General features: G+C 45.3%; 1 protein-coding gene across 1 annotated transcript; it reads left to right on the top strand.

The window, feature by feature from the left end:
• Positions 1 to 6,690: 6,690 nt before the first annotated feature.
• Positions 6,691 to 17,779, top strand: LOC118781106 (EF-hand and coiled-coil domain-containing protein 1-like). The gene is made up of 8 exons (XM_036533989.1): positions 6,691 to 7,487; positions 8,578 to 9,115; positions 13,466 to 13,581; positions 13,784 to 13,922; positions 14,774 to 14,921; positions 15,484 to 15,642; positions 16,727 to 16,796; positions 17,082 to 17,779. Exons 1-8 carry the CDS (start codon positions 6,872 to 6,874, stop codon positions 17,219 to 17,221), a joined length of 1,926 nt encoding a protein of 641 aa, XP_036389882.1. The 5' UTR covers positions 6,691 to 6,871; the 3' UTR covers positions 17,222 to 17,779.
• Positions 17,780 to 18,376: the final 597 nt, after the last annotated feature.

Genomic DNA, 18,376 nt, shown 5'->3' with positions numbered 1-18,376 from the left:
TCCCAGATAAAACGAATTGGGAGGCACAGTAGACTGTCAAATTTCCTCGTCATCTAAAGCTATTTACATCTCTTAATACCCGTTTTGCGCTCGCCATCCAGGAAGGCGGGCTGCGATATTTGTGTGATTTTTAGGCTTTCTCAAACCTGAAATCATCCCAAATCCGAACACACTGTTCTGAGGTGTGACTTTGGGCCGAGCTTCCTGTGTTGCTGCTGTTAGCATTTTGTGTCCTGCCTTCTTGCAGTGCGGGGCCCTTTCTGCACCGCACGGCTCTGTAATTCACAGCTCTATGCTGTTCGCCAGCAAATCGCACACTGACTGCTTACGGTCCAGGTTTCCAAAGGTGCGATAAGAGACTTAGCCCATTCTGTTTTATCTCGGTCTCTCTGCAAGAATAAACAAATGCATGGAGATCAAAAGCTAGCCCTGGAATGTGTAGATTGAGGTCACTGATATTCAGGCTGACATTCTCACTCACACACAAAAGTGCTAACAAATCAACAGGGAGGAATAGCTTTAAGAGCTTTAAGGTTTTGAGTTAGTGTGCATCTGTGTGTCAAAGTGTGTGTGTGTGTGTGTGTGTGTGCACGTATGAGTGTGTGTATGTGTGTGTGTGCATATGAGTGTGTGTCTTGTCTGTTTTCTTCATTAGAGACTTTGCCGGGGACTGTGACAAATTACCTGGGAGTCAGAGATGAAAGAGCAGGATCTGTGTGCTGAGGAGGTGGATGCTTTAATGAGTCATTTTTGATTGATTACTAGACATATTTTAGAACTGATGTCATACATTTCAGCATTTAAACTGGAACTAACCAGTTACAAAGCAAGGGTATTTGTTGTATGCTGGCACTTGTTGGACTGACATTTCTATTTATGCTGGTTTACCTGCATGCAGCTTGAATAATGACAAAAATGTTTTGGAATTTTGTTTTTATTTTAATACCAGTTTCAGTGCTTAAACAAATATCTTCATTAAGCTCCAGATGTATGTGGAAGAGGGTATGGTATATCTCACATTTTAAGGTTGAAAACCAAAAAATCCATACACTAACACATCTCCTGCCCTCTCTGCAGTGTTAATGGCTGGCTATTTCAGGTGTGCTCAGTTGAATGCAGTGAAACTCCTTGGTTTATGAGTTTAGAAACCAACGCTATCAGCCCCATAGCTCACAGAAGGCAGGAGAGCGAGATCCTTAAAACTGTGTGCAATTAATGGTTCTCTCATTATCTCCCAGGAGAATCACCTGCATTGATTAAGGCCTCCTAATCAATGACCTAACACACTGCACAGTCTGACCCAGGTAATATCCCCTCTCTTGTCAAAACCCGCTTAATATCACAGTTTAGTCCACACAGTGTTCATCTCCACTTCATTCTCGGTTGTAATTCTATGTGTCTTACACCAACTGTCTCTGAAATGCCTGGGTTTATATAATATGGAACACAAAATGATTCCCATACGGGGCACTGTAGTTTTGATCTATGTCTTTTTCCTGAACAGCTTTATTTAAAGCAGGTGATGTGTTGAAATGCTCTGGATAGCTGCCAAGCAAATACAGCACATTATATAATATAGCATTCAGGGCTCCTCTGCAAAGGAAATAATCATTTACTTATTATTGGTGCTTCACTCCTGCCTTTTTATTACATCACAATGTGTGTCGTAGTCAATTCCTCTGCTATGGATCGGATGAGATAATCCACACTCAGTGTAAATAGGCCATACATGTTCGCTGTGTGGAAAGAGGCTTACAGTATATTACGGCTCGTCTTGCCACGGTAACAGCACAGACGCCTGTGGAAACATGCTTGTCTCTCTTGCTGTGCCGGTGAGCCATTGTTCTCTGCAGGGGAATGCGGTTTTTGGAGTAATTACAGAAGGAGATGGGGCAGGAAGCAGTGAGCATGTGTGTGGAAAGAAGAGTGGAGTGGGGGGGGGTGGTGGGGGGGGGGGTGCTGCTCTCTCAGTAACTGAGAGGTGAGGAAATGTGTACAAGAGAAACATTTGCACTCAAGTAATCAACTTCATTAACTGCTCAAAAAAAAAAAACATTCTGACCGGATGGGCCCTCATATCTAAAGGCAGAAGAGGAAAGTGAGGATCAGAGGCAAGTGTTTCAGAACAAATTGTGTCTGGAATCAGCCTTTTCTTCAATGCAAATCATAGCACTACAACCTGTCATATTAACTGGTCCACGGTCTTGAAAAAAGCAGCAAAGTATATGATGACATGTGGTGCATAGAAACATAACAAGCACTGTCATCCCATTGGTATGTGAGATCAGACCCAGCACAGGTAGACACCTCCCCTCCTAGACAATCGGACAGTGTCACATGCTACTCATGCTGATTGGGTTACTTCTCTCTTCTGCACAATCACCCAGATTGGAGTGTTTTTTTTTGCATTGCTTAGCAATTCTCCACCTCACAAGGGTTAGGACCGGTCCACCGCTCCATCAAAAAAAACTTTGTGCCCATTGTCACATCACAACCGAGCATTGGCAGCTCACAGACCTCACAGACCTCACAGACCTCACAGACCACTGCCCCATCCCAGGGTGCATAAATCCCCCATCCCCTAAATCTGCCCCATTGTGTCAGGACAGACCAGGAGTGTGTGGGGCAGGGGGCAGAAATTTATAGTGGGGTGTGCTGGGGCAGGGGGAGTTTGTGGAGGAGGGGGGGGGGGGGACATGTGCAAGGCGAGATTCATCAGTGCAGTCAAGACCATGGGCTGCTAGGTCACACGCCCTTAATGGGGCAGAGACAGAGGGAGAGAGAGAGGGAGAAGGACGTAAATTGTACATGATGTCCCAGCATGCCAGCTGCCCTGCCTTCCAGATGGCCTTAACACTGCCCCTTAACAACAAGGCACATTAAACCCCCCCCACCCCCCCAACTCATTCAAACCCCTAAGAGCAGGACTGCAGACATATGCTGTGATGGTGTGATGGGCTGTGCTGGAGTTCCAGAGCAGAAACTTATTCTAAACCCTAGATCCTCCTACAGAGGTTATGTTTAATTAAAATGTTTCAATAAAAAGTTCATTCCAATCATACATATTTTTGCTTTTTTTTCAAAATGGATTTATTGCCTTGCAATCCTATTTTTGTCAAGAGATGAAGTCACTTGTCATTTTTGGAATCCCTGTCTCATAGGGTGGCTGGCTTTAGGCCCTTGAGACACGGGGTTGGACAGGACAGGCTGTTGCAGCGTTGAAAAGGAACACTTGTCACAGAGCCAGAAAACCTGCCCTGACCTTGATGAGCAGAGATCTGGGAGCATATATTTGTTGATAACTGTGTCTATCCCCAGAGATTTACCCAGTAGCTGAAGTTGCACCAGTCCCTAACCCCCAATGCCTCCGATTAAACCTGTTCCCTCTGGCCCTGGTGGCTCTTATCAGAAGAGTCGTATGCTGGTGGACTCTATCAGAATCTCACCACCCACATGAGATACCAGAGGTACAGTAGCTTTGCTCTGCTCTACAAATTCTGCCCTACAAATGCTATCTGTCTGCAGGCTGGCTCTGTCTCCATGGCTCTGGGTCTCCATCAGATTTCACATTGCTGTGTTTTTTGCACAGACATGTCGCCCCTGTCCAGCCCAAGTGTGAGCTGGAGCAATAAACAGCATTAAACAGCGTCAAAACAACAAATAAAAAAGTAAATACAACTTCATTGCATTGTCTGATTGTCGCTTCAAATTATATGCATTAAAACAACCTTTTAAATAAGACCAGGTCCCAAGCTATCACGTCTTTCCAAATCAAATCCTTTTTTCAGTTTCAGTGCTGCATAAGTAATAAGTCATAAAAATGTTGCACCAAAGGCAATGTGCCAATGACCTAGGGGGTCTGTTATCTGTTCAGGTAATTGACAGCTGCATAGCTTACAAAGGACTAAACTAAGGTGGCTCTATTATACAATAAAAATACAGGGAAGATATTTGGTTGGACTTGCCAGTAATTTTGAAATCAAACTTACAAGGGCTGTTGAATTGACGAATGCTTGTACATCAAACAAAACATTCTCGTTTGGGTTCATCTTCAGAACATATTGACTGTTTTCTCCAGGGAAGAAGTGATTTCAACACAGTTTGACAAATATTAAATGATGAATTGAAACATGAACTGCTAATATTTTATCAACAGCCCTAAGAGACCTTGAACCCTATTATTTAATACTTTGATATCTGAGTTGATACTTTTACCCTTTAATACTGTTGTATGCTCTTCCTTTCCAGTGACCCATGAACAAAGTGGCTGACAGTAAAAAGGCGCAAAACATACACGGCATTTATTAAAGCATAGAGTTGTTTTTTTCTAAATACTGTGGAACACACATTGCTTATCTAATATAATATTAACACAGTAAGGAATTCAGTTCATTATTTGTTCAGCAATGATGTTTTATTCTCATGGTAATTAGAAAGAATAATAATTAATAGGAAATTGTCATATTTCTTTGATATTTCCTCAACCTATTATAGCCTAATCGGAGTTATAGCCAAAACAAATAGTATGTGTGAGAGCATTTGGTTCTTGCAAATATCCTACTAGACCAAGCTGGTGAGCTAAGCTTTACTTCATAATTAAACTCAAGTTCCATCTTTAAAAGTTGCACCTGTCATCAGCCATAAAACAAATGTTGCACCAGTGGCTTCCATAAAATCAGTCTGAAAGTCAGAATGACCTCTCTGTTCTGAAGAGATATGAGACCATGCAAGGTTCAGGAAGAGAAGAGACCTGGAGGTCACATGACAGGGGCACAGTCTTTATGAGGGTGGACAGAGGTGCTGTCCATTGAGGTCCGTCCAATGTAATGCTCCACTTTGCAGGTGATACTGACCGCTGGTGTAGGGAAAAGAGGGGGCGGAGGGGGTCATGGGGAGCACATAAAAACCAGAAGACAGAGAAACACCGCAGCTACAGGCATCTGTGCTCCTTCAGGGCTGTAAATCAGGCTTTTTTGTTGTTGTTGTGGTTCTTTGGCTTTTGTTCTTATTTTTTTTTTCTGTTTGCGCCATTGTGTTTCGGAGACCTCCAAAAAACATATGGCACAGGCACCACACAGACTCCCTGATCTGCCCATCCTGTTATCTCCACCCTATAGAGCAAAGACCAGACCAGACCTGACCCCCCCCCCCCCCCCCCCCCCCAATCAAGCTGACCATTCAACAGGCTGAACCGACAAACACTGAGTCTGCAGCCTTTCATTTTCATCACAAGCCCTTTCAGAGTCAACAGCCACCCCCCCCCCCCCCATCTCAAATACAGATCAAATAAAATAAAAATAAAAATCAGGCAAGAGAGGTTATACCACTGTGTGCCCGACGAATGATTACAAATCTAATTTGTTTAACTGCTTTTCAACTCTAGCATTTTCCCTGCAGCACATCTGGGAGATGTTCATTGGTTCATTATATGCCGCAAATTGCAATCACTGACTTCTGTTACGGTATCAGAGGTAAAAGCAGTGACCTTGATTTTCTTTTTTAAGAAAGGCAAATTGTCAGCACTGGCTACTGTCTGGGAGGCAGATCAAATGTTTACCCACAAATCAAGATCTATGGTGATCTTTCTGTCATTAATCAAATCTAATTTATCATTTCAAGGTTTTCTACATGCACTGCTGTTCCTGATCATAATTTGCGCACATCTATACCTTTCCTTTGTAACCCATTCTTGAAAATGAGTATTTGCCAAATGACTACATGTAATGTTACTGCGTGTTCAAATGCAGTGACTCGAGCGCTCCTTATCAAGTTATATAATCTGTAACAAAGTATGAGCCACAGCCGATGGTTGCTACAGTTTTAAACAATTCTAAAGATGCGTAGCTATGCACATTTCCACTGCTCTCATTTAGTTGTTTTGATGAAGTTTATTTTATCGATTCTTCTATGATGTACCTTCACAGTCACTGTGTATTGGCTGGTCCTACCAATATCCATTTTCCTTTGCAAGCACCAACCAAAACTGTTTAAAATGTTTAGACACAACTTGGTTTGGGCGGACATGGGAAAATGTATGCAACCCTTTAGAAAAATGTTTTGCAAACGACTGAGACTGACACAACAACACTTTCTGGTAACTCCTGACACAAATATCTGACGCGTTGAGTTTCCGTTGCATAACAGCTAATTCGCTGGAATCGTCTGATGCCCGTTGTCTCAGTCGAGAATTACATAGGCGCTAGGACCCCGCTGAATGGGGCGCCGAATTCTTGCGGTTCACTGCGTTTCTTCACGGTTTTGACAGCACCTCGGCAGCAGCCCGTGGGTGGTGCCGAGGCGTGTACAGAGAAACTCAGGAGTCAATTGAAAACTTCCCGTGGCCCCCAGCCGGGACTCAGTCGGAGCACGGGACGATCCTGGAGTCAGTCACCCGTCCCGTGTTCGGATATACAGGAGGAGGGGTGCAAACTGCTACAGTCCTGCAACGGATGGGAGCCTGAAGTCTCACGACCACTTTAAAATTCCGTAAGGAGAACTACTCTGAACTGAAAATATTTGAAGTTGCTTGCCATTGCAAATTGTTGATAAAGTTCTGAGCAAGTAAAGCAGTTGATATTGTGACCTCATGTTTTAGTGGTGGCTAACCGACTTTTTTGTAAGACAATTATTTGTGCATTTTAATTTTATTTCCAGTTTCTTAAGGAAATAGATAGTCGTTAATGGTTCCCCTTTAAATTTGAATGAACAATTTCACGCCTTGGGTTAAATGCGTAAAATCTGTAAAGTACCCGTAAGAACTTAATTCCTGATTGTGGTTATACTAATAGGATTTTTAAGGTTTGCTGAGACATCTCTGATATCGCAACAAATTAAACAGCTACCATTTCTGAAGATTAAGAGAACATAAATCATGCAGAATAGTCAGAGTTCCACCACGGAAGCCGCTCCGAGCGCTTCTCATCCATCGATTCGTGCGTCCCGCAAAAGCGAGTGGCTAAGGAGCGCTTTAGCCCATCACTACGACCCAGATCCCGGAGTGGAAAATGAAATCGTTGTCCTCGCCACCGGTATCGACCAGTATTTACAGGAGGTTTTCCACCACCTGGCGTACTACAACGGCGACGATCTCGTTTCTGCAGAGGATTTCAGGCTGCTGTGTTACGTCGTGGGCATGTTCGGCTCTGAGGAGGGTGCTAAGGAGAAAAGTGATGGAGACGAAACTCGATGGATCTGCTCCGGACTGCCCCGCGAGCTGAACTTCAAGGAGTTCCACGCGCGGCTCTGCGGGTACTTCAGCCTCCGCGCGCGGAACAGCAAGCCGGACGCGCGCCTCCTGGTTACCGAGGAGACGGAGCACATCGAGCGCGAGATCAGGCTCCGGTGGCCGCGTGTGCGAAGGAGAAAATGCGTCAGCTTTGACTTGTCAAAAGACGATAGTACTGCGAGACGAGCCATGCACCGACTGGGCTCTATTCTAAAACTAGATAACTTGCACCACTGCGCCGGCGAGCTGGATGAGGAAGCAGGTATTACACGTCTAATACAATGATTTCATTACATTGATACATAGTATTGCGGTGTGTTGTGAGTTCTGTGATCTAGCGACTGTTATATGGTTGTATGTACTGTTATATGATTATACTGATTATATATATGGTCAACTTAGGGTAGGGTTTCAAAAGTGTTAAGCTCACGCTCACTGGTCTGGGAGTGCTGTTACCCTGGTCTGACACTGTTGCTCATTCAGCTTGAATGGATACACTCATGTTCCATTGTGCTGGAAGTCGCTCTGGATAAGAGCATCTGCTAAATGCATGTAATGTAATGTAATTGAAGTGACCTAAAATTAATAGAATATTTTTGCACGGGCGTTAATGAAGTATGATAGCTATGTTCAGCATGGTGCCATTTGACAGCTGGCAAGATTGAAGAAAATATATTTCCTTGCTGTCACAAGGTAATTGGAGTTGACAGTAGGATAATGGAAAAGATATCATGTTTAAGACAAGCACCGGAGGGTAGCCCTGTACTGCTTTTGGAATGGATTATTTCACTTACAAAACCAAGTGATGTGTCTGCCATTAATATGAATGTCTAATATTACTCAGAAATGCAGGGAGTCTTGTTTGAATTCTTTTCCCATGAGAGTCATTGATTTTTAAACATGTTTGTCATTGACACCACATTCATCAACGGTCCTCAGCTGCAACTCAAAACTCTGAAAACATTGTCTGTATGTATCTGTCGCCTGTTTTCACATGGTATGTCATATGTAAGATTTTTTAATATCGCTAGTCAGTAAGCCTGAGGGTGTGTCTAGGCAGTAAATGCCTTTGATCAGAAATGTCGCCATTGCTAAACCTGTTAACAGATAGCCTTGATGGAGACAAGGTCAGATTGGCTCATTAATTAAAGACCATGTATATAGTTACATTCCCTTTGGCCACGTCATTATGATGAGGTAATCGAAGAATGCACTTCTCCTGAGAAAGATATCTCATTAAAGACGACTTTGTAATGACTTTTGTGACAGAGAATTGCCCCTCTGTTCATCACAGACACCACACACTCATCAATTTTCTGACCTTTCTATTCTTTTTAAAATTGCTGTGTCAGACTCCAGCCTGCAGGGGGCAGCACTGCAGCAGGTGGAGACAGAGAATGCGAGTCTGCGGGAGCTGGTGGAGGACCTGCGCGCGGCGCTGCAGGCCAGTGACGCCCGCTGCCTGGCGCTGGAGGTGACACTGCACCGGGAGAGGGGGGCGCGCCACAGGGGGACAGCGAGAGAGAGGGGAGGGGTGGCCAGAGGGGAGCGGCCGATCACAGAGGAGCAGGGCTCGAGGGGCGCCAGGGACCTCCTGAGGGAGCTGGAGCTGATTCGAGCCTCCCGTGACGGACAGCTGGAGGAGGCTATGAGGTTCAACCAGAGGCTGGAGGAGGAGCTTAGGGCGGCCAATGAGGAGAGGCGCAGGCTGGAGGGCGTGGTCATTCGGCTGCAGATGGAGAACGGGAAGATCAAGAGGAAGGCGGAGGAGGCACGATCGGCTCTGGCAGGAGGGCTAGAACGGGTCAGGGAGATCCAGGAGCAGGCCCAGCTGGTACCCTCACTGCAGGCCCAGGTCCAGGAGCTGGAGGCTGAGAGGCAGAGATACAGGTACGAAGCAAATCCTAACACATCTGCCACACCCCGGTCAAGAGTGCCACACCCAACTAAGGGCCATCTTTCCAATTCTGATCATATTAAGAGAGCCACACCCAGCCTAGGTGGTGTTTTCTAAATCTGACCATGTTAAGAGCTCCACACCCAATCTAGGTCCAGTTTTCTAAATCTGACCATGTTACACACCCACTGTGGGTCCAGCTCACTAAATCTGACAGTGATAAAAATGTAATGTGCCGCACGTAATGGTTGGTGAAACGTCACCTCCATAATCTCTTTAGGCACAAACAGAGCTCTCAGAAGTTCCCCAGAATGTACCCTGTCTTTCTTTGCCATCCCTACACAGAGGGTACAATGGAAATAATCAGAGTTTGGTTAATGTCACACAGTAAGAGTCGGCTGTCAGCCTGAGGATACAGGATGTCCTGGACAAGTTTCAGACCAGCAGGCCTTGTCTTATGAAGAGAGAGAGGGAGAGGGAGTGATGGAAAGACCGAGAGAGGGAGGAGGGAGAGAGGAAGTGGCTGAGGATCTGAGGGAAGAGTTTGGGAACATCTAATTTTCTGCTTCTGGGCTTGTTATTAGTGTGGAGATAGCCATCTCCAGATCCCAGGTTCACAGGGCTGCTTCCTGTAGACGCACACCCTCAGGGTGTTGTGACCTCACGGGTGTTCTGCGTGACCGCCGCACGGTGGGAAGAGGACAGAGATCAGTGATCAGAAGTTGTCAAGAGGGGAAGCCTGACTTTGAGGAGGTTTCCAGTGTGTAGGAGCATGGTATAGAAACACAGGAAGTGTGGTGGTGGTGGGGGGGCAGTGTGGTAGTGTGGTGTAGTGGTAAGGAACAGGTCTTCTAACCAAAAAGCTGCTGGTTTGATGCTGAAGTGGGTAAGATGTAAAATTTAAAATTGTAACCTATATAAGTTGCTCTGGATATGAGCGTCTGCTAAATGACAATAATGTAATGTAAGGTAATGTGGTGCTAAGCACAGGCCTGTTCCTCATTCTGCCTGCATTCGAGACCATAACATTGTCAAGGCTTGTCTTGAACATTGGAAGGGTAGATGAATACAGCTGTAGGCGACTGCAGGGAAGTGTGCCTAGTTCTGGATGAATGGAATAATTTTTTCCGAGGCTTCAGATTGTCAGTTGTGGAATCAGCTGGAACTGATTTATCTTCTTTTGAACAAGAGATCTAAGGGTGAATGGAAAGCCAACCCCCACCCTTGCCCCCCCCCCCATCCACCCCTCCAGAAAAAGGGAACTGACCTTAACTCCACAGCTCCACAGAAAGTGGGAGGCTATTTAAATGAATGAGAGACGAGTCTTAGTGAAGAGGGCAGCGTTGAAGGTGCAGCGTGGCCGTCTGAATTCACATGCCACGGGGGGGCGGAGCTTGGGGGTAGGGAGTGTGACCTGCGGCAGCACGCAAACAAAGGACCCCATGTGTGAGCGGACATGAGAGGGCGGAGCAGCTTCAATACAGAGGGCACTGGCGGGGGGTCCAGGGGGCACGTAGTCAATGGAGAGTACATTTCAATTTTTAATTAACACCGCCTCCCTCAACCCCCTCCCCTGCCCCCCCTTCCTCAAACGTCCCACCCCTGTTACTCTCTCCTCTTTGCATGTGAACGCTAATTCAGTCCACAGGTGCAGAAAGGGTGAATTACACCCCGAGTGAATGGGATTAGTGTAGGTTTATTCTCACTCGCTAACAATGGCCGGCACAGGGGCGCAAGCTGCTGAAGCTGGTCATTAACCAGGCTATCGCCGGAAAGGCTTAATGATCTATCCCGCCCCAGGACCATGAAAGAGCCAGCAGAGGGGGAGAGATGGCTGATCTTTCTGTGGGGGAGGGGGGGGGGGAGAGATCATTACCGCCTCTACCAATGTTTTTCTGCTATATGAGATCATTTTCAGGTAAAGTCTAACATTTTAATGGAGGGAAATTTCAGTTTCATTTAAGTGAGCAGTTGCTATACGCGGTCTGGGTCTGGGAGTGTGCCAGCTTGTTTCCCCAGACAGAGCACTGCTGTTGTAGCCCACCTGCACTGCCTTCAGTAAATATCCAGCCACATAAAGGGATAAAAAGCAGGACTGAATAACAGCTCTTCTGAATAAGGGTGTCAGTTTACCAGGCAATAAGAGTGGGAAAAGGAACTGATGCAGAATCATAGTAATAAAGACATAGCATCCATGGCAATCTATGATAAAGTTCAGACATGTAAGAACAGTGTCTGGGACAATGGTCAAAGCTATGTAGACTGTCTGTACTAAACATCCCTAAATCAGGTAAGCGGAACACGGTCTTCACAGTGAGAGGGAGAGGGATGTGTCTGAACCTGCCCATTCTCAGACAGACTGTGTGTGTGTGTGTGTGTATGTGTGTGTGTGCCTGTGTGAGTATGCTGGCAGGCCTTAATGCCATATTCATCTCAGCCCAGGTGTAGATGTGTTTGGCCTTGAAACACCAGCATGTGTATGTGTGTGTTTCTGTGTGTTTATGCTCCTTCTCGGGATGCCTGAGCTGACCCTGCGCCCAGATGAAAGGGGTCATTCTTTTTGCCTGCGGGTGTGTGTGTGTGCATGTGTGTGTGTGTGTGTGTGTGTGTGTGTGTGTGTGTGTCTGTGTGTCTGTGTTTGTGTTGGGGGTCACCAATCCATCAAACCTGTCTGGTTTAGGCAGCATGGATCTGTGCATGTGTGTGGCCATCAGTGTGGTGTGGTGGACTGGGTTTTTTACTGTAGAGGTTGCAGGCTTTATTCCTAGCAGTCACATTGTGTTTTGGGTGCATTGCCTCATCCACAGTTGTTTCAGTAAAATACTTAGCTGAAGAATTACATGGCATGTCAAGGAAATGAAAGCTACATGTAAGAAATCAGATGAAACATGGCCACAGAGAGAGAGTTTAGCAAAGGTTTGTCTCACCTCTCTCGTGATTAAAAAGGAATGTTTAAATAGTCAGATTAATATCCTGAATCAGTGGCAGTTAATATTTTCAAGAGTAATTTAAGTGGATTCATTATCATAGAAAGGGTCAGAACAGAATTTGTACATTATTATTATGAGCCTGGTAAAGATTTTTACACTGACCGCATTTTTTGTGGTATTCAAATCAAGTACAGAGTTGCTCAATGGGCGATTTGCATGTATTGCATTGTAGCCAATAAATAGATGTCCTTATTGTACATGTTGAACCACCGTTAAAACAGGTTCATGTTATGCTAAGCACTAACAGCTAATCCACTTTGTCAGATTAGGAGGCAAACAGGAACCAAGGCTGGTGTTAATTTAGGTAAATAGGAAAAAGGCTCATTGCTTAACACCCTATTAGTATGGCCTAGCTAATCCTCCTGCTCGACTGCCCAGCCCACCCACATGTGTGCCCTCTGTCCTGGGCTTCCTGTGAAGAAGGCCTGCCTCACTCTGTTTTTGCCTCTGAAGGAGGCACCTGTCCCCAAATCTGTTCTAATTGTGTTTAAATGTGTATCTAAGGGTCTTCATCTTCCAGTTGCTAACTGAGCCCAGGTCAACCAGTTGCACCTAAACCAGTTAATTGTTTAATTGTAATTGTTTCATTGTCTGTGTCAGACCAGCATTGGTTAATGAACCACACCTGCCTACTTGAAGGATTATTAAATACAGGTGTGTGGGCTGAAAGCAAGGAGGCTCACTGTTTTAGCGGTTTAGTTGGCTATGCAGGCTGGTTTGTTTTTGGTTTCTTAGGTTGTACTCCTTCTGTTTGCTTTTATGAGATGCGTTGGCCACCTTCTTAACAATACCCTCACTCAGTAAACTACCTTCTGCACAACAAACACCTGCATTCAGACACTAACGAGATGTTCAGACTAATTAGCTGGAGAATTGATCCCATTCAGAACAGAATCTCCACCCTGAAGCAAACATTAAACATTCTATAACAGTGAGTATTCTTCTGTCTTACATAAACAATCACGGCTCACTGTGGTTTATGTCAAACAGATTGTCAGGGGAGAATGGAGGGTTTATCAGTGTTAAACAGAAGGATTAGACATAAGGAAAGAACACAAGGGCAGTCCTACTTGTATGGTTCAGTATTATGAGCGTAACATATCCGTGAGCTGAAAATACACATAAAATCTAAAATGTATAAATTACTTTAGCGAAATGATATTGGATGTGGATGTCGTTTTTTTTTTTTTTTTCACTCTAGTGTATGTGCTGGCGGGAGGTTCAGAACTAACACAGCAACTGGCTGCTGCATTCAGCTGTTTGGAGTCCACCTGCGGAGCCAAGTATCATATTGTGTGATGATCTTTATGGAGTCTGGTGACCTCCTCTTTGCTCTCTGACCTCTGACCCCAGCAGGAGCCAGTGCACCTGCAGAGCTGAAGCAGATGACCAAGATGGCCCCCCAGCCATGACCTCTCACTCCCCTCAGCGCCATTCCCCCACAGGACGAGACGAGTCCTGCAACGGAGGTGAGCCGCGCCCATCCAATTAAACAATTAACCAACTGACTCACGGTGACTAACAGACTAACAGTGACACAGTGAGAAGCAGGCCTTATGAATGGTCCTTTATAGCCTTCTCTGATTCTATGGAAACGTGTGGCAAAATTTATTAGGGTTCAGTGAAGGAGGGATGACCTTTTGACCTAAGTCCCTCTCACCCCCCCCCTAGTGGAGGAGAGCTTCCAGAGGGCGGTAGAGGGCCGGGCGGCCTCGGACGAAGAGGAGGAGGAGAGAGGGAGCGAGGAAGGGCAGTGCTGTCTGGTGGAGGTGAAGAGACTGCTAAACAGACTGCGCTGCTGTGCCAAAGGGTTTGTACGGGAAACCCACTGAAAAAAAAACTCCTAAACAATCAATTAATGATCAAGAGTTAATCATAACCTTTTGAGTGACAGCAGTTTTTTTTATAATCCCAGCAATCCACTGGACTTCAGGATGTGTTAAATGTTACATTTGGCTGGATTTTTGATGTGTGTATTCAGAGACACTCTTGTGGATTTGGTGGGAGGCACAAGCAAACAGTCAGACACAGACACACGGAAATACACTGGCCTCCCGACTTAGGCTCCACACAAACACGCACTTCACCGACTCAGAATCTGGATAAACCAAGCAGTCAACGTGCTGCTCAGCATCTGGGGACTGGAGCCCCAAAACTAAATATCACTGAATATAAATATATTCAAATTCTCTGTTCAAATAATGCTGGTCCATCTCAAGCATTTTACAGCAGGTTTGATTCATTTTTCATGGCTGGTCTGAGTTCACACTATGTAGAGTCTGTTGAGAAACCGGGGAGAAATTTTTGCTGGATTTCTTCCCGGAAAAACTTCCCTTAAGGTTTACCTTTCCGTTAAGAGAGCCTGCTTGTTCATGAGCCATCCATTCAGGGCTGTCACTGAGCAGATCCACTGGTTTTTGGATCATTTTGATGGGCTTGCAATGAATGTAGATGATGACACTGACACATCCATACTGTGAAACTATGAAACAGAGATCCTCAGTTTTTTTCCTCAGAGCTTATGAATTATCATAAAGGTAGACTGAAAAAGTGTGATACAGTGACTTCTTTAAAAGGGGTTGATTATTACACACACACACACACACACACACACACACTCCCCTAACTCTTAACAATCGTGTCACTTCCTGTCTCCTTCAGCTGTCAGAACACTGCTCGTCACCTGCTCCTCTCACAGACCTGTTTCCATGCCAACACCCACAATAGCATCACTGCGTCCATGGAGCTCAGGGGGAGGGGCCACAGGAGCCACACCCTCACAGAGGAGAAGGGGAGTGAGCTGGAAAAGGTGAGTCGGATCACCCTGAACAGAAACGTAGTATTAGAGCACACCAGCGTGTAACACAGGAGGAGCACAATCTCCATTTCACTCCACCTTTACAGATGACATATTTACAGCATATAAGTAAATAAATATAAATTTGAAAAGTAAAGGTCTAAATAAATATGAAACAATAAATAAGAGTGTGTATTTTTAGGTACTGTATGTAAACACAAAAACCTCTGGGAAAACTGTCAAAGTGTGACAGCAAAATGCAACCAAAAGTAGCAGGTTTTTGGGCATTGACTTTAATTCATTTTTATTTTTTGCCATGGATCATTAATGAAATAACCTCAATTACTGTTCTCAAGGCAGGAGTTGGAATAGATTCTGAAAGTCCATTTGGCAGGTCCAGCATTACGCCTACAGAGCCCACACACTGTTTTAAACATACCCCCCCCCCCCATTTCTCTCTCTCTCTGTCTCTCTCTCTCTCTCTCTCCCTCCCTTCCGCATCCCTCTCTCTCACCCTTTCCCCCTCTCTCTCTCTGGCCTCCTTTTCCTCTCCCTCTCCCTCTCCCTCTCTCAGTGCCTGTGCTCCATAGGCAGGGAGCTACAGCTGAAGCAGGATGAGGTGGAGATGCTGAGGCTGGAGGTGCAGATGGTGGAGACGGAGAGAGTCCGTCTGTCCCTGCTGGAGGAGAAACTGACAGACGCACTGACACTTCTGCTGCAGCTGCGCACCAAGGTTTGAACCACATCCACCAATCAGAGCCTGTCTGCGCAGTCATAGGGCAACCCAGCCCGACTGAGATGGGCTCTCAAACTGGGCGTTGCCCTACTGCTCACACCAATTCTATATTCTGTGCTGCAGTGGCATGCAAAGACAGAAACACTATCATAGAGAGAGCACACCCTGGTCACCAGACTCAATTAATCTGACAAACTGACATGCCACCAGGGTGGCATCACATTACCTTATACAGTTGCTTAGCAGTTGCTCTTATCCAGATTGACTTACATAGCTCACATTTTTTGACTGTTATGCATCTATGCAGATGGATATTTACTGAGGTGATTTGGGTAGAGAACCTGAAAGTGAAAGGGGACTGTGGCTCTGCTGTCTGTCTGAACAGGACACCAGGAGATAAGATTAGCTTGCTGAGATAAAGACCAGCATTCCTAGCCAATCAAAATCAGCATGGCCTTGTGCTGTAGGGAGTGATGTCTGTAGCAGACACGCAGGTCTCTGAGCTCCGCTGTTCGGATGCCAATGAGAGGAGGACCCTTATGGGGAACCAAACCAGCAAACATTCAGTTATGAGTCATGGTCATTACAATTAACATATATTGCTGCCCCTAGTGGCCATGAGTGGGAAGTGCAGTGATTAGGGTAGCACTCTCATAAGTCTCTTGTGCTGTACCCTTGAGAGTGTAACTTAACATATCTATCAGTAAATATCTGGCTGTATTAATGGATTGTTCTAGATGATTACTGGATAGCATGCTATGTAATTTGCCTTGGGTGAAGTACATAGGTGTGGTTTGCCAGATTTTTAACACTTTACAAATACGCATAATGATAATTATTCCACAGTAAACATCTGAAAAATCTGAATTGGTGCCGTGTGTGTGAGTCAAAGGAAAACCAAATTTTCATATAGTTCATATGTTTGCCTCTGTATTTAAAACAGCAAAAGAGCAGTTTAATGTTATCATGCTGGTATACATCGCCATCGTGTGGTTGAATGTGACATTGCATGTACATTCCTTTGCACTCTACGAGAGAGCCAAGCTTATGGAACCTCTTCACTCTGTCTGTTTCTTTGCAGGATATCTCTCGCAGATCCTTGGGAAAGATTTTTATGGACACATTAGATGTCTGCAACAAAGCCGGTCATGGTAAGTCAGTATTTTTTTTTTCTTCAGGTTCAGCTTTACCATTAATAAATCCCAAAAGAGATGCAGTGAGACAGATTAAGCCTCATAAAACACCCGATCAAAACAGCTTGCCTGGCAATAGTAGCATGCTGACAGGTGGGTGTGGCCTATGCAAACCTGATGGGTTCCCTCCTCTGAACACTGAGACGTCCTATCAGTTTGAACAAGGCCCTGAGACTTCGAAAGGTGATGGATTAAGCGCTCATGTCGTCTCTCTCGTTTTCTCCGCCCCCCCCCTCCTGGTAGGCCCCTCCCAAGTGCCGCAGGTGCTGGATGCCCTCTGTCAACAGCTGCTCTCCTGCGAGCTCCTCCGAGAGGGGGCGGGGCCACAGACCGGCACAGGCTCCAAACGCGACGCCGCCAACCCCCTGCTCATCTCCTGCTGAGACCCTCGAGCCCGAGCAGGCCGAGTCAGCGGGTTTCACCGGGGATAATCCCCCTGAGAGGTGACCCCCCCACCCAACCCCCAGGTCCTGCAGTGTACATACTGTGTGTAAAGCAGGCTTACTGCTGGAGATCTGCCCCATGTTTCCTGTGAGGAAACGCATTAAGGGTGTGTAACTCCTGCTCTGTGTTTGTGGAACCACATCAGCTAAAGCTGGGCTCAGCTAAGCTATTTACTGTCCTTGAAAATATAATACCTCTATCATCAGCCATATATTATTATATAATTATGTATTGCAGTATTGTAATGTTACTATGTAAATATGAATCCATTTTTCAGACCAGAAATGGAGAGGTTTGCTCAAATGAGTCAACTCTATGTAGTGATTAGGACACTGGACTATAGGCCTGAGGGTGTTGTGTTCAGAGTCAGAGCTGTAACAGTTAAAAGTACTCTACCCTGAATTACTCCTTGTTTAAGAATGAACTGCACAATACACTGATAACACTGTGTAAATAACTCTGGAGTGTCTGTTAAGCCTAATATATCATGCAAATTGTGACAGGTAATAAAATGACGTGTGCATTCAAAGAAGGAAGAAGGGAGCAATCAGTGGTCTTGTTTACATCACTGGTGTGTGGGTGTGTGCAGGTTTATAGGCTTTACATTGTTAGTAGGGAATGGTCTTCCTGGTGCACTGCAGTAAGGCCTCTGACCCAACATAGCGCTGTTCAGTGCTGATCCCAGATGCCCATGAAACACCAGTGCGGCTCTGGTTTCAATCCAGGAAATCTTCTAGATTATCATGCATTGATGAAGTTCTATTTAGCTATTATTATTACTGCTATTGACTTTCTGATTAGATGGTTGCGTTGGACACGTTATCCTTTCAGGCAGCTGGGATTCTCTGTGAAGTCTGTGGGCACAACGGTGCCACCCGGGGTCTGAAACTTCAAATGACTAACACATTTGGAGCATGTGTATAATAGTATTAAGTCACATCATACCTGCTTTTGCTCCTCAATAAAGTGCCCAACTGTTGTTGTTCTAAGCCCAAGATAACAAACATATAGTTCAAGATATCTTCTCAATTTCACCATCTTATCAAAACCTGAGAGGCTATTTCCTGTTGAGATTTTGCTGCTGGATTGGTTAA

The sequence above is a fragment of the Megalops cyprinoides genome, chromosome 7 (assembly GCF_013368585.1).
Source record: "Megalops cyprinoides isolate fMegCyp1 chromosome 7, fMegCyp1.pri, whole genome shotgun sequence".
Lineage (NCBI taxonomy): Eukaryota > Metazoa > Chordata > Actinopteri > Elopiformes > Megalopidae > Megalops > Megalops cyprinoides.
Note: the sequence above shows the minus strand (reverse complement) of the source record. Positions and strands in the feature narration are given on the sequence as shown.